The sequence below is a fragment of the Pseudopodoces humilis genome, chromosome 17, assembly GCF_049639895.1.
Source record: "Pseudopodoces humilis isolate 2021_Gansu_Grassland_sample_001 chromosome 17, ASM4963989v1, whole genome shotgun sequence".
Taxonomy (NCBI): domain Eukaryota; kingdom Metazoa; phylum Chordata; class Aves; order Passeriformes; family Paridae; genus Pseudopodoces; species Pseudopodoces humilis.
In genome coordinates this window covers 11,249,002-11,274,935 of record NC_142216.1, presented here as the reverse complement: position 1 = coordinate 11,274,935, position 25,934 = coordinate 11,249,002, and the positions used below count along the sequence as shown (strand labels likewise).

Sequence of the window (25,934 nt, the reverse complement as noted above, 5' to 3'; positions counted from 1 at the left end):
TGGGTGATGGGAATTTTTTTTCCTTTGGTTGATACCTCGTGGATGTTTTTTTTTGCCACTGATAGGTGTTTCATCTGCTGTAGTTGGTTCCTACGAGGCCTCTCACAAGCCCCACTGAATGTGGCTGTCTTTTACTGCATTAAAGCCATTTCTGAAAAAGAATTATGCTGTTTTTTGCGACTAAAAACTAAACATTGCTGGCGCTGATGTTTCAGCTCAGGGACAGAAATTACAGCGAACTCATGCCATTTTATCCAGCCTTGGGATCAGAAGTTACCTTAAGCTGATGTACAGCTGCTATCTAGAGATGGAATGTGTGTAGACTTAATTTGATTTTAAAGGTCTGTTTTGTTAATACATTTATGTAATATATCTTTAAAAAAAAATACCCAACAAATATTAAAATACACCTAGGATTGCCTTTTGAAGTTATATTTGGAATGATCTGTGTCTGTATGTTTATAAATAGCTAAATTTTATAAATATATTTTATATTACTTGAGTTAATGAGCTGTTCCTCACGATGTCAGAAGATTTGTGTATCTCACTTGTTTATTCCTGTTTTTATAGATGGCTATACAACAGATGACATTGAATTTTACTGGCGTGGGGGTGATAATGCAGTCACAGGAGTGACAAAGATCGAACTGCCACAGTTCTCCATTGTAGACTACAAGCTTATCACCAAGAATGTTGTTTTCTCTACAGGTTTGTAGAGGGGAACTTAAAAGGGGAATTCTTTTAAAGACTTTCGAAACTGGATTAATTCTCAGTGTGCAAATGAGGAGCAAAACTTTCAGGAACAGGAATAACATAGAGCAGCAGCTGTGAACTTGGAAAGCAGAAGTTTTTATTACAGCTTCCGTAGTGTATAAGGCATCACTCATTAACACATGAAGAGGGGATGTCATGTTAAGGCTCATCAACTGAGCTGTATTTTCTGTTTACCTATGAAAACTGCTTAAGCCACTTGTGTACCTCTGTGCCATAAACCCAACACAGAGTGTAGGAAATTTAGGAACCTTTTTCTATGTATTTTTAGATGTTCCTTTTTCCAAGTTGGAGATGTAGTAGACTAATTATTTTGTCTTCAATATAAAATCTTTTAAATGCTTGTTCCAGGATTTCCAGTTTAGGCTGTTCTAGCAGAAGGCTGAAAAGATGCTCTCTGAGAAGAAGCAGAAAATTAGATTTGATTTCATGAAATAAAAATAAAAAAAAACAAAAAACGCAGACAAACAAAAACAAACAAAAAAACCCCAAGAACAAAAAAAACTAACAAAAAATCAAAATGAAACTCCACTAACATATTTCAATGACATTAAATTGTTCAAGAGAGGCAAGAGTTGGATTGGACTGTTACTAGGAGATGTTTTCTACCTACTTGAGAAACCCATTAAGTGTGTTAAAAAAAATTATCTTCAAAACTTATTTTCCAAATATGGGTAGAAATCATCTTCGGAGGGACTATAGAAGGATTGTAGATCCCAAATTCTTCAAAATCAAGCAGAAATGGGACTTGAAGAATGATTTCTAGGCACTCATATTAACAAATGTTTCATACACTATAATATTTCTGCCTCCCCTCCCTCCCCTCCTCTTCTATTATTATTATTATTGGAATAATAATAATATTATTTCTGACAAAAGATGAGTGTTGCATTTCTTGGGGAGAAGTTGATGATAAAGGTTACACTGAAGCTGGCATATGAGAGTTTTTCAGGGAAGAGGCATTTCTGTGCTCTGTTGCTCTGACATGTATTTTGGCTGTTGATTGTTGGATGTTATGATTACCAGCAGATAAGCAAGTAGACCATCTTTGTACCCTTAACATAAAAGATTATTTGACTCCAATTCTTGCTGGAAATTCTGCAGCTGAATATCCTGGATCTTTCAGCTCTGAGTGTACTAAACGTTAAATGAAAAAAAAATAAAACCAAAATGACAGAAAAATGTTTTCAGGCATTATACAAATAAATTATGGCCATACAAATATTCTCTTTTAGGTGCCTACCCAAGGCTGTCTCTCAGCTTTAAACTTAAGAGAAACATTGGTTACTTCATTCTGCAGACCTACATGCCTTCTATTCTGATCACTATCCTGTCCTGGGTTTCCTTCTGGATTAATTATGATGCTTCAGCTGCAAGAGTTGCTTTAGGTAGGCATTTTTGCACATCTCATGCAGTGTGCTTTAGCTGAATGGTTTTTCTAGCTTCTGGCTGAGTGGATAATGCATGCTTTGAAAATAAAAAAGTATATGTTAGACCTGTATAAGTCTGGTTTGTTAAGCTTTGTATTATTTGAATCAGCATTTAAAACATCAGAATTTAAATAAAACTTAGAGTGATTTCATGTCTGAATCAGCTAACTGTATAATATTGTAACCAAAATTAGCCTAATTGCCTAAATATATTTCGTTGTTCTTTTCCTACTTGTTTTTTCTCTGAAAAGAATGCACTTAGTTTGCTTTTGCCCATGGCAGTCCAGAACACACATTCAGCACTGTGATATGGATTATAAATTGCTTTTCCTTTCAGGAATTAAATAAAGTTTTACCAGGGTTGTATAGTTGACTTGTCCTTATGTTGAGGGAAGAGGCTGTGCATCCTGTGTCCAGTTCTAGTCTTCTCACTTCAAGGCAGGCATGGAGGGGCTGTGTGTCCAGAGTGTGTCCAGTGTCCAGGGCAAGAGAGCTGAGGAAGGGTTTGGAGCACAGGACTGATGAGGAGCAGCTGAAGGGGCTGGGGGAGCTCAGCCTGGAGAAAAGGAAGCTCAGGGGGACCTCCTTGCTCTCTAAAACTCCCTGGGAGGAGGTTGTAGCCACCTGGGGGTTGGTCTCTTCTGCCACGTAACAAGTGAAAAGGATAAGGGGAAATGGCCTCAAGTTATGCCAGGGAAGGTTTAGATTAGATCCTAGGGGAAAATTCTTCACCAAATCGTTGCAGTTCCAGCCCTGGCAGAGGAAGTGGTGGAGTTACCATCCATGAAGGGATTTTAAAGATGTGTAGACCTGCTGCCTGGGGACATGGTTTAGTGGTGGGCATGGCAATGCTGACTTAAAGATTGGATTCAATTAACTTAAAGGTATTTTGCAACCTAAACAATTGTAAGAGTCTGATTACTTTTTTCCTTATATTCCAAAAGCAAAACTGTTTCCCTAATTAATCTCTAGAGTATTTCTATATCTCCTCACTAGTCCCATTTGTGTCTGTTTATTCTGTGCCCATCATCATAAGGAGCATGTTACAAAAATAAGTATCTCTATCTACTGCCAAATTTTGTCTAAATCAGACTGATTTCTGCCAGTACAGCTCTTGAATAGCTAAAATAAGAAAATCCCCATAAAATATGCCATTGAGAATTTGAAATTTTAACACTATACAATATAATGTATATAGAATATAGATACAGAATGAGTTTTACCAGATCTTTCTGTGTAGCATTTTGCCTTAAGAATTTGAGATATCCTGAAAATGTTGGAGGAAAGCAAAATAAAGTGACTGTAGTCTGTAATTTTTAACTGAGACTCATTACAGAAGGTTGCAGTTTAACTGCTTAAAAATACACTTATGGAATCCAACTACTGTCTGCTTGACTGAGCTCAGTTTATTACAGGTGTAATGTTTTCTGTGCTATGCAAAAAAATCCAAGTCCAAGATAAGGACTGAACAAGATGTTCCTGAAAAAATTCAAACACAAAAAGGAAGCCTACAGAGGGTAGCAGCAAGGTCACATAGCTTGTGAGAAATACACACAAAAAAAATCCGAGCGGCCAGGGATCAGGTTAGGTAAGCTAAAGCCCTAAGATAGAACTAAATCTGTCCTGGGATGTGAAAGGCAACAAGAAAAGCTTCTATATAGGTATATTGGTGCTAAAAGACAATTAGGGAAAACGACGGTCCTCTGAAAGGAAGCAGGAGGCCTGGATACCCAGGATCTGAGGTTCTGAATGCCTTTTTAATGCCTTGCTCTCATGGACATTGCCCAAGGTGCAGAAGGCAAAGGCTGGGACTGGGAGAATGAAGAACCACCTGCTTAAGGAATCTTGTTTGAGACCATCTAAGGAACTTGGGGATCCCAAGCATAAGTCTGTGGGACCTGATGAGATACATCCACAGCTCCTGAGGGAACTGGCAAATGAATTGGCTAAAACTCCATCATATTTGAGAAGCCATGGCACTCCAGTGAAGTTTCATTCAATGGAAAAGTGGAAGCAAACACCCCCTTTTTTAGAGGGGGAAGAAAAGACGACTTTGGGAACTGTCACTCTGACTTTTGTGCCTGTCAAGGTCATGGAGCAGATTCTCCTGGAAACTATGCTAAAGCACATGGAACCTGAGGAGGTGATTGATGAGAGCCAACCTGGCTTCACTAATGGCAAGTTGTGCCTGTCAATGTCTGTGGCCATCTACAGCAGGGTCCCAACACTGGTGGGATGAGGAAAGAGCAACTGATATCATCTACCTGGACTTGTGCAAAGCACTGACACTATTATGCATGAGATCCTTCTCTCTAAACTGAAGAGTCATGGATTTGTTGGATGGAACACTCAGTGGATAAGGAACTGGCTCGATGGTTGCACTTAAATAGTTGCAGTCAATGGTTTGATGTCCAAGTGGAGACCAGTGACAAGTGTCCTCAGGAGTCTGTGTTGGGATTGGTGCTGCTTAACATCTCTGTCAGCAACATGGACAATGGGACTGAGGGCATCCTCAGCAAGTTACTGAGCAGTGTGATGCTGTCCACATAAGAGATGCCATCCAGAGGGACCTTAACAGGCTGGAGAAATGTCACAAACATAATTGTGTGACTGGAGCACCTCTCTGTATGAAGACAGGGAGTTGGAATTATTCAGCCTGGAGCACAGAAGGCTCCAGGGAGACCTTAGAGCACCTTTGAGAGCCTAAAAGGGCTCCAAGAGAGCTGGAGAGGGACTTGGGACAAAGAGGAATGCCTTTAAACTGACAGTGTCTGGATTTAGATTAGATCTTAGGAAGAAATTCCTCACTGTGAGTGTAGTGAGACAGTGGATCATGTTGTCTGGAGTTGAGGCTTCCCCATCCATGGAAACATTCAAGGCCAGGATGGATGAGGTTATGAGCAACCTGGTCTAGTGGAAGGTTCCCCACCCATAGTACTAGATGGTTTTGAGGATCCCTTTCAACCCAAACCTTTTTAGGATTCTATGAATATGGACAGAGGTTAGAGATATCTTTTTTCCACCAGGGGACAAAAAATTATTTTTCAACTCTAGCATTTAAATATTATAAATTACTATCCTAGAAAATAAATTAAAATTATTTGAATCACCAGACTTCTCAATTCTTTTTTCCAGGAATCACAACTGTGCTCACAATGACAACAATTAACACCCATCTTCGAGAGACTCTTCCCAAAATTCCATATGTGAAAGCCATTGATATGTACCTTATGGGATGTTTTGTCTTCGTTTTCATGGCTCTGCTGGAGTATGCATTGGTCAACTACATCTTCTTTGGCAGGGGACCTCAGCGTCAAAAGAAAGCAGCAGAAAAAGCTGCCAGTGCCAACAATGAGAAGTTGCGAATGGACGTCAATAAGGTAAGCTGTAATGGGGATAAATTTTTAGCATTTCCCCAGAAAGGCAGACTCTCACTTCTGTCAGACAGTGCTTTAAAATGTAATTTCTTGTAGAAAATGAGTGGAGTGGAATTATGATGACCTTGTCTTAGCTCTACAGAGCAGTGTACTTAGCCACCTCAGCAGTGATCGCTGCCCTCTAGCCTGGAAAGCTGAATAACTTGTTTCTAAAGCATGTGGTCAGTGAAGCTTTAGTGAGAGATGTTTTCTTAGTCAGAATGTAGACTTGAATATGTACTATCTGTTTGTAAAGGAATAAATCCAAAATGATGGCTGTATATTCTAGTAAAAGCTGTATGGAACATTGGAACTAAGACCTCAATTTAACCTGCTTTCATAAATCTTTTGGATGAGCTAGATAAGAAATATTTGCCACAGAAGTCCTTAAAGCTTGACAAGTTTGCATACTTTCAATGTATAAGGGGGTAGAATACTATTGACTTAATGAGGAATTTCTCAGAAATAAACCATCAAAGTGCTGTATACTTAATTTTGAATATAAAAGTTGCCCTCTAGGGATGGAGAATTGAGGCAGAAAAGATATTTGCCAAGATACACGCTTCTGGGAAAAATATCCCTTACACTTAATGAAAATGGGTCACTTATCATATAGCACGTGTAATTTATCACTTTGACCATTTTGGGATGAATTTCACACAGTGGCAAATCTGTGCTGAATGCAAAAATGTTTTCAGTCTAAAATGTATAAACTTTCACACACATGCAGAATTGGAAAGTTAAATAAGGTTGAATTATCTTTGGAGATTTGGGGGTTTTTTGGAGGGGTGAGGAAGTTGTGAGATTTTTTTGTTTTGTTTTGGGGTTTTTTTGTCAGGGGAAGCTCTTTGAATTGTAATTCATCATGACAATCCAAGGAGAAAAAATCAAAGTCAGAATTTTAAAAAAATCTGTATTAGAAAAAATAAGGGATTATTTGTCAGTTGAAAACTTGACTTTCATACAGCTCTAGTAATGAAATTTCTAATGTTTGTTTAGAGCCTCTACACACAGAGTGGGCCTGCAGTCAAAAGAGCAACTTATTCCAAAAATCCATCACATGTTGATAGCACAAAATAGCTTTGTAAGTTATAGTTTATAGTCTTTTAAGGAGGACAGCTATATTGCCATGGTTCAGATCTCATCCATTCACTCATTTTTTTAATTTTTTTTTTTATTGGAGAGAAACGTACTTCAATGAATGAAGGCATACTCATAATGATGATGATTTTAATTTTGATGTTATGTTACCATATATCATCTTTTAGCATTGTAAAGTTCATGAAGACAGTGTAACATGTTTTTATTTCTATTGGTGATTTTTCAGCAATGAAAAAAAACAACTATGAGTTTTTATTTAATTTTTCAAGGTTTTTTCTTTCTTTAAAATTAAATTTCACTTTAAAAAAACTGCTATAAACTACCCTTCAAGTAATTTTTTAAGACTAGACCTGCATTTACCTGAAGTCTTCCCTCTAACATCACTGGAAATTTAAGATCTGTAAGTGTCAGAGTTCTACCACCAGCTGAGGTATATTTTTATTTACACTTTGCTTCACTTGTTTTTTCAATATTCTTGTTCATACAATAGATCTTTCAGCTGTGTAACAGAACAGCAGAAGTCCAGTGGCAAATTGCTGATCATGAAAAGAATTTGAAAGCACCAACTGGTATGCAAATCCAATTTGCTAGGCAGAGTAAATTTAATTCAATAACTTGCAGAAATTTACCATCTTACAGGATTGACACAAGGTATCCTGTGGAACACAGGTAACAATTTTATATTTGTATTTTCTTTATACTGAGCATTTTAGTTAATATACTAGGCCAGCATGGTTAATAGTCTATGGCAGTTTCACTGTGGTATCCAGATCCACTGTGATCTGGTAATCAGTCTTGCAATCCTTTAAGCAATAGAATCAAATAGGAGAGGAACAGAGAACTTGTCCTGCTGTGCAGAGACTGCTCTGGGGAGAGGGAAAGGAGCTGACAGTTGTTCTTGTTGTTTGACCAGCAGCAAGAAAACATATTAATATTTAATGGACGTGAATATTTTATCTGTTAAAGGGAGACAAATATTATGTAATTTTTTCATTTATAAGAATCAGAAAGGGGGCTGAACTGCTGAAATTAGTTCAGAAACAACTTGTCATAAAAAGCAACTTATTTTAGAAATGGGATCATACACTCTACCTTTAACTAGGCTCCAATAGTGAAGGACTGATTTCACAAGGTATGAGTGTTCCTTTGTGATATTATGGGATTCCTCTTGAATCACTACGTGCAATATTATGAATTCATCAGAATCAGATATATACAGGAGAAGAACATGATGATGAAAACTTATATGCAAAACAACTTCTATTACTGCATTCAACATTGACACTGTAAAACAGGTGGATAAATAGTTATTGGAACTGCTATTTGTAGCATCTTTGCTTTACTTTATAGAATCTGTAACAGATTTCTTGCAATTCATTGGAATTGCATCCAATCACATCCAATGTGATCTTGGATCCCTGTTTCCAGGGATGGGGCATCCACCACCTCTCTGGGCAACCTCTTCCACTGCTTCATCACTCTCATGTAAAAGAAAAAAAATCTTCCATATATCTAGTCTGAATCATCACATAAGATATACTCTGTTTTCAAAGCCTGTTGATCCTATTTGGGGTAATGGAAAGAACTGGGCCTAGATCTTGATTTGCTTCTTGGGTACTGAAACCTGAGTAATAAAATCATGTAGAAATGCAAAGAACATAAAACTCAAGGAAGATTCAGATTCAGTTACCAGCAGATACATTGCCATAGACCCATTAAATCATATTAGACTTGCTTGATTTTCCTTGCAGTGAGTTCAGATAAAAATGGCTGTTGAGTATCATCATTCCACTCTTGAAACTTCTCAAGCTGTTTATTAATTTGTTATAAATTTAACAGTTTGTTCCTTTAGTCTAACTCATCATCTTTTGCTTGTCAAGATTAGTTGTTCTTTCTGTAAACAATCATATTGTTTCTTGTAGGAAAATCACTGGCTTTCTTTTTACTCTAGACATCCTTCATTTATTTGAGATGGCATTCAATTCATTAATTTCTTCACCTCTTTTCAAGTTTTTCATCTTATGTCTTGAAATGTCTTTCTTGCCTTGGTAGTCTCAAGTTTCTCAGTCTCTTCTGTTCTGACTGGCATAGTACTGCAAGTGTACATAAGGATAGGTACACTGGGGGTGTCCTATGTCTGCTGAAGGACCTAGCATGTCATAAAGTATGCTATATATACTCTAAGCAATTGTTATGTCTTTTTATTCTGTGCACTTTTGAATTTAAGATAAGAATGTTGATGTCATCAGTGTCCTTTTGGTCCTTTGCATTTCATGAATCTTCATGATAGTATTGTCTGTGCTTCTTCAAGATGATTAACAGATACATTAAAATACAGAGCCAAATTCCAGATTCTGGCTTCCCAATATAATTCACCTGTCCTCCTGTGGGTAATTGTACATGCATCTGGGACATGTTATCTCTTCTGTTTTAAGATAATGTACCAAAGGCTTTATTGAAATCCATAAATCATATATTTTAGTTCAGTAGCTACACACAAGTGGTCTAGAAAGATTTGGTCTAGAAGTCTCTATGACCCTGTTTTTTCTTTTCACTGTAATTCATTTTTTTGTTTCTTTTTGGGATAGGGGGCTAGGGGAGGGAAACAAGGTACTGTCATATAACTCTCCAGGTTTCCTCCCTATGAAGTCTGGCTTTGTCTCCAAGATGTGTCCACAATTTCAGTGTAGAGCCTGGTACAACTGCAAATGATTTCTTATGTAGACCCCCAGCCATTTTAATAAGTTCCATTTCTGTTCTTAGAGCTCAGATAATTAGCTTTTTTGTGCTCTCTCAGAGCTGGTTTATTCCCTTTACATTTTTTACAGAATCCAGGAGCCAAGTCATTTTTGATTAGTTTTTAAATTTACTCTTAATTTATTGTTTCTAGTAATTTTACCTTGGATTTTTCCATCATGGAACTATGATTTAGATAGGCTTGCTTGTGCTGACCATTGTGATGAGTCTGATATATCTCTTAGACATTTTCTGTCTGATCACCTGCCGAGTGATCAAGTGTCAAACAGCTGCATAAGCTGCTGCTACGTCTATTGGATTCTATTGCTGTTTTTTCTAGAGTTGCTCATCTGACTCATTTGCTCCAAACTACTATGTACACTAACTGACTACTCTCGTGGTGTAAGTAGGGTGAAAATGCTTTTCAATAGCAATTAAATCTATATTCATTAGAGTGGTAAAACCAGGACTGTCACTTTAAAGTCCATGATAAATGAAAGGCTGACTCTTCTTCCTCTGTAAAGAAGTGCTTCTTGCCATCTGTGTGTTTGACAAGAGGTGATTCCCATGGAAAAGCAGCTCTGTACCACCCTCTGCCACAGCATCAGAAGCTGAAATGTGTCAGGAGCAGAGACAATACTCGCTGTGAGCATTGGGAGCACTTCCTTCACGAAGACTCTTCTTAAAGGAAGAGCTACAGATCTGTCTCTTTAGGGAGCTCCTGGTCAGTCTTTCCTTCAACATCACTATAGTTTCCTTACCAGGATATTACCTAGAAACAGGATATGATACTTTATTTTTTCAGCTCAGATACAAAGGCATTACTACATAATGATTTGGTGCACCTTTCTTCCATTTCTAGTCCGACTCTTACCTGTATGTCATTCAGTGTTTGTTTCTAAATTAGTTAATTTTTTTCTTTATTGTTAAATCATCTAGGTTTATAAGAATTAATTATTGCAAATTAACATTCCCTATATAGAATTTCTACGTTCTTTCAAATAATTTGATTTGCTACTTCACAGAAGCAGCATTACGTTTTGCAGAATGTAAAATACATATAAATACATCACTAAATGTGGTTTAGATTGGGGTCAGCTGCAGTAATCATTGAAGTCTACATGTTTCCAACTTAGCTTAAAGCACAGAGAATGCTCCAATGCACAGGCAATATACCTGAAGTACATGATAACATAAGTCACATAAATAAAACTACCTTTAATTTTGCAATCATACTCGGTTATTGTGAGTGGTAATACAGCAGTTTGCCTCTGGGAAAGGGGGAAAATGTCAGCATATTATGCAATGCTTTGTAAAACTGTTCATACAGATTTATTCAGTCATTCTCTTTAAATAAATATGAAGTGACATTGCTAACCTCTGCATGTTTAGATAAAGTTTCTTTTCTGACACAAACACTTTTAAAAAATATACTGAGTGTATTTTTAAAACAATTAGTAATTCTTTACTTAGACATCTTTGTATTACATAAGGTATTCAGTCAGCACACCTGAAAGGGACAGTGCATTGCTGCTCATAGTGCAAATCATGAAAAAGGGAAGCTGTCAGACTAATGACATTTTTCAATCCAAAATTTAGGTACCAAGAACGTGGAATGTCAGTATGATAATGAGTTTAAACACATATTAATAAATTTGAGTACAGTAGAAGTGTTCTCAAAAAATTAATGAAGGGCTTAGGGAGCTAAGAAGGTTTAAACAAATACAGGTGTCTTTGCAATTCATTGCCCTCCTGGCCCACTGTTGTTATATCTGGATTAGCACAGGGTTGCTAAAGGAGGTGAGATTGTAAGCCAGCAACAAATAGAAGCTTAACCTGTCCTCAGATGCACTTGGTAACTTTCTTCCCCTTCAAGCTGTCTCAGCTGCTGCTTTTTTTCCTACAGTTTTTTGACCAAGGAAAGGAGTCTGACCAAGTTTAGCTGGACAAGTTCAATAGTTTTCCTCAGATCTTTCACTCTAAAGGAACTCCATTGCATTATCAGAGCTTTGAGAGAAATAAGAGCATGCACTTACCTGTTTCACAAGTGATTACACCTAATTTTTTCCTCAGCTAGTGGGCTGAGGATGGACTGACAGCTGTGTAATGTAGCAGGGAAATGGGGCTCCCACAGCATCCTCCATCCCCAGATGCCCAATTTCAGATTCACTGTCTAATGTATGAGTGCTCTTGTAGCAGGGAGACTCAGAACTTTCTAGTCCATTGTGTCAGAAATGCCCTTTGTTACAGCAGCACACTTGGAAATGGCAGAGCTCAGGTGCTGGTGTCTACCTGAAATTTCCCATGATGGCTTCCAGACTTCTTTTCACCATTTTACTAGAGAATAGCTGGAAGAGCCTGTGTATTTTTTTTTTCTCTGTCCTATCTGTAGATGTCTCTAGAAAAGGAGGGGTGAATTAGATGAAGGACTGTGTTAACCTGAGCTAAATGGAATGCACTGATATCTGTACCTGTGGCTTTTTGCAGCTTGTGATGGCTTTCAGTGCACTGCAAACAGCCAAGGTCACTCCCTTGGATTTTCAGGCTGTGGTGTGAAGATGCATTAGCAGAGCTGTAGGCCTGAGATAATAGGCCTTGCTCCAAAGCAATGCTCCAAAACAATTAGGCTTGGCTAATGCCTTTATTTCCCCACTGATTTACTTCTGGCTTGCCACTGGCCTTTTCAGTTCATAGCAGTATTTGTTCATTTCTCTCTGAAGAAATCATACAATGTGTCTTCAGGGAGAAGAAACTATTGCAAAGGTACCTAAAAGCAGTCAGTGCCTATTACACAGATTGGCATTTTATACCCTATGGACTAGAGGTACTTCCAGTATAAAAAGTGAGTGAGCATATATAACATGTTTACAACAAGATCTAAAAGCTTTTGATAAAAAGAGGATTTTTAAACCGGTTATATGCACAGACTCAGTTAATAAACTGAACAGGATATTAAAACACTAAGGCACAGGAAGCTCTTAAAATTTCGGTCTCAAATCCTTACTACTCCATATTGCTGGGGCTAATGCTGCCACTGTCCAGATGTCAGTGAAAGAATTCATCCTTTTTCTTTCTTTCCAAGGAGAGTTTTCCTTTTGCTTGCAGTACAGGTAAAGCTGCCCAAGGACTGATTGTTGATTCAGGATCAGAGGGTATTCCTTACACAGCAGTTTATTGAAGGACATGTAATAAAGTAGGCAGGGATTACAAAAGCTTAGCCTTTTTACTGAATTTGCATTCATGCATTCTCAGGGAACAACTTGCATGTGAAACTGTCAGCAATGCACAGGGTGTTTGGCCAGCTTCTTTGTCTTTTATCAAACCAGAGTTTGGATAGGAGCAAAATTTGAGGAGGTTCCAGTTTTAGCTCTCAGCACTTTGCAGAAGCAGTCAGAAGGTGACTTTCCACGATCTTTGCTGGTATTCCACATGACATCTGAGTAAAGTTCAAGTCAACTGTGTGAGGCCTTTTTTCTCCAGTTGCATTCCTTTGAATGCCATATTTAATTAATGTAAGACCAGTGCCTGTACACTTGTTTAGAGCACAGTCTCTCCTTTGCTTTTGTACTGCATCTATAGCCAGTGACCCTGAGCAGAACACAATTTTTAGTTCATAAAAGAATCCCTTAGTGCAGTTTATGTCATTATATCAAGTTGTGAAGAAATAAGACATAAAAATGACAAATTATGCATAGTGAAGTAGAAGAAATATATGTAGTTTCAATCCAGAAGGTGTGTCTACCTAGGGAATTTAATTGACTTCCTGGAACACATCAGCTCTAAAGAGTTTGTCAAGGTTTAATTCAGCCACCAGGAGCTGGCAAATTTCCATCCAAAACATAAATTGTAACTGCAAGTAGTGTGTGCTAGAAAAGGTAACCTAGTTGTGTTTATGAATTTTGAGATCACTGGATTATGTACACTTGGATGTCACTAAGTGGTAAAAATATTACTATAATATTACTATAGTGACTGTTCATCAGTCTGTTTATATGAGAACACATTCTAAAGACTCCATCCATTTAGATGCATTTGGAGGCATCCATTTAGACAATTGAATCCTTACTTTTTTCTTTTTTAAATCATGACAGGGTTTGTATTGCTTAAAAATAAGTTAATTTAGTGAAACAGTCAAGCTGGCCTATGAAGACCTGTTTCTTGGTAAATTCACTTAGTTACAAATTCTTTTGGGTTCCACTGCTTTCCCAGAATTCTGCATATGGAGAAAGATAGACACCAGGAGTTAGTTTCATGTAACTTAGGAAAACATTAGGTAGGTAGATTGGTAGGATTATGCCTAAACTCCCATATGTGTATATAGAGAAAATGTATGTCTATATGTGAATATAAGATTTTTTACTCCTTAGAAACTAGTTTTAAGAATATTTCCATAATGATAAAACTACAACATGGAATTCTATGTCTTTTTTTTATTCTTATAAAAAATAAGATTCCTCTTATATTCCTGTATTCATCTTTTAAGAAGTGATAGAGACTTGAATATAGTTTTCTTCCCCATGAAAAAAATTGTTGAGACTTCTCCCTGAACTTAGTGTATCTTACAGCTGTGTGCAAAAAGCTCTACACACCTGTCCTTGCTCATGTTCTCAAAACAAACTCTGTGTTCTGGTAATGTGGTTGTCAGAAACTTAACACTTGTGGCCTGAGGGATGCAACAGTAAAGGTCACAGAGCCTAAATCAGTATGATTTTTTTCATGTAATGGGGGTTTTTGACCACTTTCTATCCACGTATTTTGTAAGTATTCAAAGTATGATATGTTTAACTAACTGAACTTGAGTTTGATTGAAATGTACAGACACAAAAAGCCACCATGTCATGAAGACTTTAATCTAGTTTTTATTTTCCCTAGAATTAATGCATACACAAAAAAAAAATCAAAGTATAATACAATTTTTTAATTATACATAATATTTGTATATATTTTGCATATACAGAAATTTACTCAGATTTTAAGTGATTAACCATATCTTGGCGAGAAAGTTTCTTTATTCTTGTCATTCATTATGAAATGAGTGACTGAATGTTAGATGTTAGACTCTGCCCAAAAAAACAGACTATCAGTGTACAAGTAAACCATGGAGGAACATTTTAATTTAGTCTGCTGCCTGTTTTGGTTTTTTTTTTTTTTCCCATAATTTTAAAGCTGAAGACTTTTCATTTTAATATTGTCAGGACTAGTCCTCTGAGTCTTGAGTATTTATAGCTGTGAAATTCTCTCTGTTTAAGGCTTCTACATCAGCACTGAACATGATCATATGAAATTCTTTTCTAGACCTTTTTTAATTTGGACATTTGATATAAAATGTTGGAAATTCATCTTTCTTGCCTTTGTAACAAAATCTTCTTAGTGATTTTTTAATAGAAAAATCTCAGGAATTTTCCTTTAGTTTTGTTGTTGTTGTTGAATTAGTTTCAGTTTCTCTGGCTCAGAGTTTTATCCTTGGACCTCTTGCTGTCTCTAAACAAGTTTGTCTTTGGGCTGGGCCCAAGAATTACGTGGTCTTCCCCATAACCACAAGCCTAAATATGTTGACAAGTGAGTATATCATGGTCACATGTATAAAAATACGTCTTTGCACATTATATTTGGCTTCAAACAAGAAAAACAGCTTCTTTAGTATATTTTACAGAAGCTGTTCTAGAGAAGCAACTTAACAACCTTATTTTTACCATCTAGTTCATATTTCAAAACCATAACTACATACAAATTATATCCTAGAAATTTTGCTAGTTGTGGTTATAATTGTGTGTTCGATACATTTTTATCTTTCATGACACTTTCTTATATAACCAGTTTTGCTCTGTTTATGTAGTAGATTTTTGGTGCTAGGTATATCTCCTAAATTTTATTTTGTAAGACGCCATAATGGGAGACCATCATTAAGGCTTGATGAAAATTTGGTTTTATTAATCACAGAGGGAAGTGAGCAGCTTTTAAGATGCAGGTTCTTGCTGATGTATTCTTCATCTATATTATCTTCAAGAAAATTAATTGTATACATGTAAATGGGATGATGTTTTAAAAAATAAATAACAACTTCTTCAGAGCAAGAGTACTAAGAATCTGGATTGCCTAACACCTTGGTTCTTGTGAAACAGTAGGATTTAAGCTGTTGTTAATTGCTACCCAAGAAGTCTTCTGTTCCAGATCACCTGCCTTTCCTTCCTCCTAAATGTCTCAGTAGTAAAGAAATTGTTGCTGAAAATTATATTTGAGAAGGATATAAACTTCAAGTTTATTGGATTCTGTGCAGTGGTTTGAACAAGTTCATATTTCATAGGCTTTATTCAAATGCCATCAAACAAAAGATGCCTCTCTTTAGCCTCTCATATTTTATCTGGGCATTCATTCTTCAATGCCTTAAATACAGAATCTCATCTTTAAGTAATGCATACCAATAGGAAGTTATGTTTTCAACCATTTCCCCAGAATCCTACAGTACTTGCAACTAAGTTATTGATACATTACTAAAGATAATGATCAAGAAGTTACATATACCAGAAGGTAAAAATGGATGTCTAGAAATTGATTTGCAATATTTAGAGCAATGTTAAAGCCCCATGTTCAGATCTTGTACTTTTTCATCACCCTCTCTTTTTTTCTTTAACTCTTACAGGTTTCTTGCGGAGAGCAGGGTGTACTTAGATTTTTAGTCTTTAAAAGGTCAAGAACCTGAAGAAAATCCTTCTGTAATTTGCAGAGTTTCCATGAATTTTCTGACCTGAAACCAAGTGAAGCAACCTGAAATTATAAGTCTACCCAATTTTACTGCACTCTAACTGCCTTCTTTACAGCCTATCCCAAATCTTAGGTGTATAACAATGTATGATAGCCTGGTTTCATAAACAGTAACTTCAATGCTGGCAGTAAATTGAGTTTTACAAAGACAATGGAAATGCATTGTTAAAGACATTGTTTCACATATGGATATTTTGAAATATTAGGTATTTGTGTCTTACAAATTTCTATAGCTTTATCTCAGCAGACATGTTAAAAATATCATGCCACAAGTACTGGCACAGCTTTAGGCAGGTGCCCTTTGAAAATCATTATTTTGTTCATCCGGAGTGATCCAAGCAGGAGCTTACACAGAGCTATCTACCTCCTACATTGCCTGTGTAGGCAGGGCTACCCCCAGAGCTCAGTGATTCTCACCCAGCAAGTCCAACCTTGCTCATGAGGTGGAAGATCCCTACTACACGTGAAGTGCACGTCATAGTTTCACCTGATCTTGCTAGAGCTCCCATGACTAGTCAGAAATGGAATGTTACTAGTTTTCCAAGCAAACCTCAGCTTTTAAGATGTGGGAAACTATTCTATAGCTAGCACAGTCTTTATCTATAACAAACTAAATTACATGCCATGTAAGTCGTCATTGAGAAAGGGACCTTTATTTCTGTCTTTATTTCTTAAGAATGTCACTTCGCAGGACATATAACTGCTAAATTTCAGGTTTTATTCTTTGTAATAGACTGGGTACTTCCAGTTTAAACTTCATGGTTTAGCTCACCAGATTTTGTTTTTGTCTAATGACAGCTCTACTTAACAAAAATATATTTCTTTTCAATTTCTAGCTGTTTTGTTTCAAAGGGTTTTTCTATCAGGAATTCCATCCCTATTGTCTATTTTATACACTATCACAAAATGAGCTATCAGTTCCTGCCTGTAGTTGAAGGTTACAGGTGAAAATGAACAGTGTATGACAAGGGAGAAGTGTCAATATTACATATCTTTTCTATTCATCAGTATCAATTTCTCTTGTATTATAAAGCTGCGTTTGGCAGAACAGCAGAGCATAATCAACAAGGAACTGATTTACTGGAGGTTAATAATTTCAGAGGTCTGGTCATCCTTGGAGGATTCCTTATGAATGCGTGTGGGAGTTGTAATTTCCTTGTATTTTACTATTGCTAATGTATTATTGTAAAAGGAATTCCTCAAGAAAGCCATCATTTTGGAGTTTTTAGGTATTGGGAAGAATATTTAATGGTAACAATTCTATGCTTTCCTCTGTATTCCCTTTGTTTGAGACCATCAAAAACATCATGGTCGCTTTCATGGCTCCAGAGTCAGCTTTTCTTCCATTTTACCTGGACCCATAAATGAATCATTTGCATCATATAATTTGTTGGTCACATTTAAGATTGTTTTATAAAACCCCAGTGTTTTGCAGGGTTGCTGTGCTCTGGTCATTTCTCCTCCACTTCTGTCTTCACCTTTTATTTCCATAGTATTTGCTGCTGCTTCATCTTCATCCTCCCTTCCTTTCTCATCCTGGGAATTTATCCATTAAGTTTGAACTCTCCTGTTCACCATGAAGAGTCTAGTTCTATGGTTGAACAATCCTTCAGCACCAAGAGATCTTTTTAACCTTCCTCCACCTCCTTTTGAAACCACTTTTCCACTTATTTTCCCCCCAAAATAATTTTAATAATTGTTTTCATATCATCATATCTTCCTTGGTCAAATGACCAGTTGGAAAAAATACATTTACATCACAACCTTATGTTACCTTGAGGAGCAGAGCAAGGCAGTAACAGCACCTCTGAAGCCAGAATGTACCAATGCTAATTGTTGGCTTAGAGGTCCCTATATATTTTAATTACTTGTCCTACTATTATCCTACAATGCTTTAATTTTAAATGAAAGATAATAGCTGCCTTATCTCTAAGGAAACTGGTCTTGATTTTATTAACTTACAGGACAGAAGAATAATTGGCACATATCATTGTCCAGAAATGTATTCAACAAAGGTATCTTTCATTGTTTTCTAATGTTTTTATCCTCAGAGACGTAAAATTCAGGTCTTGACCAGTTGTGGTCATTAAAGATCCCATGGCACTTTTTTATAGCATGGTCATCTCAACCCCAAGCACCTGGCCAAATATCAATTTATGTAACTGTTCTGCTTACCCAACATTCCCCACCACCGCTCACCCACCCCATAGTTTCAATTGGCTACAACATTCTCCATTTCCTCAACTAAAATAAAGTTTGTTGTTCTGCACTGTCAGTCACTACATTTCACCTCAGAGGTGATTGTGCTTCACTGGGAAGTGAAGTGGTTCTTCTTTCTAATGCTTGTAAAGCGCTTTGGGATCCTTTTGAATGAGTGGTGCTGTTTACAAGAAATTTAGCTCACTGTCATTCTATTTCAGGTGTCACTTCATCACAAAAGCATGTTTTAGTTAGAGTTGGGCGAATCTACTTGGTGGAAAAAACATTCCCAGCTCTCTCTAATCTGACAGGGAACCTTTTGACAAAGGCTGAAGAGTTAGATTCCTTCCTGCCTACCTGCCTTCCTTCCAGTTCCTTTGAGTTGGAAATTCAAAATATCATGGAAAACAAATGCATTTATTCTTATGGTCAATTCATTATTCCAGATGCAGGAGGGTAAAATTAGTGCTCAAGAAACAGCTGAACTTTGTGGTGTTTACCTGGGTATTGTGACACTTGAAGATTCGCCCATCACTAATATTTACTGTATTTTGCATTATTTCTTCTGAAAAAGTCTTGGAATATTGAAAAATGCTGTGCTTCAACTCTAATATGAGTGTGATATTTACACAAGACATTTTTCCCTAGAAGATAGTTTAGAATATTGCTTAATGTTTTTTCTGCCCAGCATCACTAATCTTACTAATTGCTTTCAAGATTATCAGACATCTGCAGCATTTTGCTGCATTAAGAAAAAAAGTTGACTGGAGTGATACCATGTTGCTGAAACATGTCTGTGTGTAACCCTAGCAGACTAAAATAGCCTTTCGTGCATGTGTGTGGTATAGAATGTATTCAAGTATGTAAAGAGCACTCCAATTTCTAATATCATTGCAGATCAAAAGGATAAAATGCTTAAAGTAGATTCATCCTAAGAAGATTTAAGATGTGAAAAAAATTGTTGGCACTAAAATCTTTCCAAAAATAGTATCCTAGATTGCACAACATTGAGGTGAAAATAACCCAGGCTCTGGGCTAAGGGGTAAACCCATTACATTAATAGATGTTCTATCAAACTTCCCCTAATGTCACTGGAACTAAAACTTCTTCTCCTGAGGGTTTCTGAAAATATAGAAAATGTAGTTTCCAAATGACTTTGCACCCCTCATGTATGAAACGTACCTCTGGTGATTTTAGACTTTTGGGATTAATGAATGCCAAGTGCCTGTAATTAACTGTTTTCTTTTTAGGACCCTGAAACTCCTGTGGTTGGTCTGAGATCTAAAAACAAAAATGAGTCCCCTTTCATTTTATCCCAAAAATCACAATAGAATTTTCTAAATAAATATACCCATTAGAAAATAATGTTTGAAATCCGTCTTCAGAAGTTTCATAGATCTACTTGAAAGCTTTTGCATATATATGCTTTTGTTGAAATTACAATAGCAGAATAATACTTTTACCTTAGTTTTGTCCAATGCAGATGAGAACTGATTTGATGGCCTTCCTGGATAGAAGCAGTGTTCCCTCACTATGCTCAATATCATGCTGCAGAGTTCCTAAAGGAATTTTTTTTGAGTACCAACTCAACTTTCCCATTTTTTCAGTGAAGATTGATTCCTCTAACACACTAGGAATTTCAAAAATTTCATGTGGCTTTGATGAAAAGCAAACAAAAATGAAAATGTTTTTGCTTTTTCACACTGAGTCATGACATTTGATTTATAATTAAAATTTAATGAAACTAGAAGGGTGCAAACTCATATGGATGGGGGAAAAAAGAGAGAGAGGGGGAATTCTGTCATCTCAGCAACACTAGTTTTTGTGCATCATTTGAACAGATGTAATCACTCAAATAACAGTGTTTCAGTAGGTCCAAAGTACCTTTGTGAGTGTCTGACATCTCAGTTCATAACACTGTGCAGGGGGTGCTACTGAAAACCAAATCATTTAAACCCAGTTCTCTCATCTTGCCACGGTAAATATTACATATGGGCTTTAATAATGGCAAATGCAGTCTGCACTGGGCAGTGCAGGGAGGTACCTGCTGCTGACAGCTAGTTTCTAAATATTACAGAATATACTAATACCCTGTTATTGTTTAGAAATCCAAGACAAAAGTCACAGTTTTTGGACTTTGAGTAATAATCATAGAATATATTCTCTATTTGATAAATTAATAATGTGGCTGAGTTTTTCTTAAAGGAGCTCTGGGACACTTTTTTCTCTTATTTGGACTATATGCACTATATCTGGACTATATCTGCACTACCATCACTAATTCAGTGTAATTAATTAGCTTTTCATTAGCTATTATTGTTTTTTAAATACTTTCAGTTAATTATAATCTGTTATCACACAATTCAAAATACATGCTTAGAGGGAAGGCTGAGAATTAGAACTTCCTAAATAACTTTTATTTCTTTTCTACAAATGGATTCTTTTTAAAATTCTCCTATCATATTCCAGATCTTCTCCAGATTGCCTAAGAGTGGAATTTAGTTCCTTATCTTTGAAATCCTCTAGATTGTTTAAGGGGTTTCTCTACAATATAGCTTTAATATTTTTTTCACTGAATTGCCTTGAAAGAATGCATAGTAGCTAAATCAACCCATTGAAACAACTGTTCAGTGTACATTTGATGTGATTACATTCTGCATATCTTTTTCCTTGCTTGAAATTGCAGATCTCTGCTATTACAGCAGCATGCACTTACAGCATGTGCTGTATTTATGAAATTTATTAGTACTGGGGCATGGAGTTTCCACATAGCTATAGTTAGAATATACCATTGTCTTTCCCCAATTAACCAGTACTTCTGTTTGGAATATGGGGATCTAAAATGTCCATTCTCTTGGGTACTGCTCTGTACCTCATTCATGGAGGCAGAGAGACCCTGCAAATAATGGACATTTATGTCAGAGCCAAAGCTTTAATTTCAAAGAAGATAAACCAAAACAAAGCAGATAATTTTCCATTTGATTTCCTTCCAAAACCCTGAAAAGTTCAATATTTGCCCCAGATATCCTACTCAGTGGCAGAATCCCACTTTCAGGAGCTGAGCGTGTCCTCTGTTCCCAGGTATTGCTTGTGCTTGCTGAACATCGGGTCTAAGGAAATACCATGTATTGCATTATACTATGCTGGCCCTATTTCTCCTTGAGCTCACAAATAAATGATAATAAATATAATCACAGCTATGTTTAAAGTCTTTTAGGCTGACATCCAATAAACTAGTAGTGTTAGATATGGCCATTATCAGCATGGCTTCAATTTGCAGCTGACTGGGCTTCCTTTCTCTCCCGCTAAATCTGCTCGCTTATTTTTTACAGATGGATCCACATGAAAATATTTTGTTGAGCACACTTGAAATTAAAAACGAGGTGGCTGCCTCTGAGGCTGTGATGGGGCTTGGGGACCCTAGGAGCACAATGCTGGCCTATGACACTTCGAGTATCCAGTACCGGAAAGCTGGTTTGCCCAGACACAGCTTCGGCCGCAACGCCCTGGAGCGACACGTGGCACAGAAGAAAAGCAGGCTACGGAGACGTGCGTCCCAGCTGAAAATCACCATCCCTGACTTGACTGATGTAAATGCCATAGATCGATGGTCTCGCATATTCTTCCCTGTTGTTTTTTCCTTCTTCAATATTGTCTATTGGCTTTACTATGTGAACTAAGAGACAAAGCCACACAGGAAGCAAGAACTGGATTTCTCTTCAAATCAGTTGTACAGCCAAAAGTGGGACTTGGGAAAATTCTATTCTGGACAAAAAGTTATTTTAAAACACCTTAGTTGCTGGCCCACTCTATGGTCTGTTTTTATAATGTTTTGGTTGTATCTGCTAAACCGTATATATGTTAAGTTGCAGTTTGGACATATCCCCTTATCAAAATATAAGTGCATTTTGAGTGTAAAGGCAAATTGGGTTTTGAAAATCACTTCTGTCTCATTGTTCTTCACTCTTTTTTTCTTTTCTTTTTTTTAGTGGCCATTTGTGTTTAGTGGTACAAAAATTTATAGAGCAGCGTTTGAGAAACAAGTTTTAATTTCAACAGCAGTACATGCCACTCTAGGGAAAGTGCATATCCAAGGCATGCATATACACTTAAGGGAGTGTACTGAGTTGTCATGCTTGTGAAAACACTTACACTTTACTTTTTAAATGTGTAAACTTGAAAACAAGTAGTGCCTATCATCTTTCCAAGATGATGATGGTCAGAGGTTTCCCAACCATATTCAGGTATTTCCTTTTATTTACTGAAAGAACTGAACCTTTGACTGATAATATTGGGGTTGGGTGTTTGCACAGAAGCTGAAGCAAAAAGCACTAGTTTGTATTTTAAAGAGAGAACACATGCTCACAGTCACAGTGACTGTGTTTGGGATCAATAGAGGAATGTAGAGACAGTATAAAAATGCATCAGCACTGCAGGGGTAGATGCTGCTGGGTTGTGTTGGGGAAACGGAATCTGTCCAAAGTGCCAAAATTGATTGCCTGAATAGTAATTCTGTAGATGGCTGAAAGAAACCAGTGGTTCCCTGACTTTCTCTAGGGCAGGGAGGGAGAGAGAGCAATTACAAAGTGCAGGGGCAAGGAGACAGGAGGCTACATATACATAAAAGTGTGTGTGTGTGTGCGTGTATAAATATATATGTGTGTGTGTGTGTGTATATACACGGTGCAGATGAATGTTGTCAGTTGTACACACCTTAGTCTGAAATAGTCGTGTGGAGTTGTGTGATTTCTTCCAAGTTTTCATCTTTCCAGCATTATGCTTCCTGCTGTTGGTTAAAGGTTCTGTACCTCTTCCAGCAGTCAAGATTTGAGCATATGTATTTCCGTACAAGAGGTACTGACAGGGCATTTTCTCAGTCTGGATTAGGCAATACCATTTTACTTTTTGTTTTCCTTAATGCATTCTACTAAAGGAAAGAAATTCGTAGCAATCACTTTAAAAGTTTAAGTACACCCTTGAATGTTTCCTGCTTTAGGGTGATTTCCACTGAAAAACTAGAAAATTTCAGTTTTTCTTTGGGAAACTTCATGAATTAAAAAGTTGAGTTTTTTTCATTCAGTTGAGCTTTATTTTTACAGGCAAAATAGAATAGAAAAAAAATATTTTAGACCAAAAAAATTTTGTCACTTATTCCACTGTGGAGGTTTTTTTGTCATGAAAACAGCAATGATAAGAACTGTATAAAAAGTAGAAACTCTTGATGGATTTTACTAGATCAGATCCCCAATATTGTTTGACACGATGTTTCAAGAAGCAAAAACCAGATCTATTGCATCCATACTACCTCTCATCTGTGTACAAATCCTTGAAAGAAATGAGAGAGTATAAGCATTTTTTCAGGGTACTAAAAAAAATTCTGCAGAATATTTTTCATAAAATATATTTTTTTGTTGTTCCTACTTTAAAAGATTGTCTTACAGATTTCTGTGGTTTTTATTTTTGCTTCCCCTTCCCCTTGTTTGACAGTGAATGACACTAACAGGAGGAGAATAGTTCTGGGAACTAATAGTCAGATATTCAGACCTTTATTGGAGCATGTCATGTGCTTATTTCTGTTTCAAATAACAGAGGATAGTTTTGAAGCCTGAGATGGGATTTGCAATACACCCTACCTGCCAGGAAGTTGTGTACATTCACACACTGCCTCCAGGCTCAGACTCTGCAATATGTAGAGACAGGTTTTCCTCATGTGATTAACTTTCCAAGTCAAAATTTTGTTTTTTGTTCACTTACTAATTTGTGACTGCATTTCATGCATAATGCAATAACCTTCGTAGATGCACTTGGGATTTCATCATAGGTATGAGTTATGTTGGATTTTCTTCCCAATTTTAAGAAATGGAGCATATCAAAATTCAGTATTTCTCTTCAAAGTCTGTTCTTTAAAAATTATATTAATTATCCTAAATGAAAGCAGTCTTATAATATTCTTCTGTACAAGCTCTTCTTTCATTTCAGAAATTGCTGACAGCTCCTTTTATTGTTTCACAGAAGCAGAGTGTGACTGCAGGGAGCTCACAGCCTTTCTGTGGTTGATACACATCAAATATAAAACCTTACAGGGAATATGTTGACTCTCTGCATTGGTAACTGCTTCAGCTATACAAAAACCACAGAGATCAAATCCTGGAACTGCACATTCACTTTTCTGAAGCTACAGTACAAGCCATAATACTCTCTGATGTTGCTATTCAGAGAGTGAAAGAAAATGTTTGGTTTCTGCTCAGGTGTCACAAGGAAAGAAAAATTAACTGTGGGGAAGGAGCACTTTTGCTTTTACTATGTTCTTCTGGCTATTAATGTGATATAAAATTAGTGAAAGAGAAAGATTCTACCACTTTGTACTAAGGCTTAACACTGTGATATAAAAAGATGGGGGTGAGAAAGGCTGGTGAGGGACTATCATGGAAAAAGCATAACTCAAGCCCAAGGTAAGCACTTATTCCTGAGATACTTGAGTGAAAGAGAGAAATGATGCCAACATACATGAGATACGGGGTTTGCTATGTGTGCTACCCTCCAGGTAAACTAGAATAAATTTATTTTACTTTAGAATTGACTGAAAATGAATATTCTAGATCTTTTTAACCATGTTAATTGTTGTTGGTTTCAATAAACAAAATAGCAAAGTTAATAATTTAGATAAAACCTGTAATATAATTGCACATTTTATTGTTCTATTAGACATAATAGCCAGCAATTAAGGTGTTTTTCATTTTTGTGAAATTCATGGGGGAATTATGACTATAACATGGCACAGTTTTAATGAAATCTTTGAGCTCAATCTGTAAATATATACTGTACATGACTGCTAGTAAGTATGATACACATTTTCAGAATTGAAAATTCATGCAACATGTTTCTGTGTTTGCATAAGGAATGTTATGTTTCTAGCCTATCGCAGTTCAGTGACTGGGAAGAAAGACTCAAGCAATGACATTGTGACCATTTATTTTCTCATTCCCAGGGGAGGAAAACAGAGTCCCAGATAACAGCATGTGGCAGAGTTCTTCAGAGTCCTTACATTCTAATTAAAAAAAAAACCCATAAAATCTGTAAGGTACTAAAGCACAATGCATAGAGAAAATGAGTGGTGGTCTTACACCTGGGGAAAATAGCCTATTTATTTCAGAAAAAACAACATGCATTAAAATTAAACCTCAATTAATTTTCACTGTAATTATTAGACTGTGTTCCAGTCCTATAACACAGTGTTAAACATAAGTGAATGGATGTGAAACATTTTCCAGCTGTATGTGCATATGGACATACCCCCAAATGTCTGTATGGACATATGTGTGTATATATACACATGCTGAGTATATATATATATATATATATATATATATATGCACACACATTCACATGTTGGTGTGTTAAAGGAATAAGCTAATAATAGTTTTGTTTCTACCATCAACCAGTGTATGAATATATTTTTGAGAAAAAAAAATTAAAATATTATTGTATTTAGAAAAAAAAACAAACTTACTCTACAGGG

At 36.5% G+C, this 25,934-nt stretch overlaps 1 protein-coding gene across 5 annotated transcripts in view; it reads left to right on the top strand.

The window, feature by feature from the left end:
* GABRB2 (gamma-aminobutyric acid type A receptor subunit beta2) overlaps positions 1 to 25,678 on the top strand; it is a 139,147-nt gene extending 113,469 nt beyond the window's left edge. For 3 of the 5 annotated variants that reach the window (XM_088063612.1, XM_005523476.3, XM_088063614.1), the window contains 5 exons: positions 571 to 708; positions 2,007 to 2,159; positions 5,337 to 5,581; positions 18,181 to 18,231; positions 21,748 to 25,678. In XM_088063612.1, the coding sequence (XP_087919738.1) occupies positions 571 to 708; positions 2,007 to 2,159; positions 5,337 to 5,581; positions 18,181 to 18,231; positions 21,748 to 22,095 (935 nt within the window). In that variant the 3' untranslated portion in view covers positions 22,096 to 25,678. The remainder of the gene's footprint in view (positions 1 to 570; positions 709 to 2,006; positions 2,160 to 5,336; positions 5,582 to 18,180; positions 18,232 to 21,747) is intronic. The other 2 variants (XM_088063613.1, XM_005523477.3) reach the window with 2 other exon arrangements.
* The last annotated feature ends 256 nt before the right edge of the window (positions 25,679 to 25,934 follow it).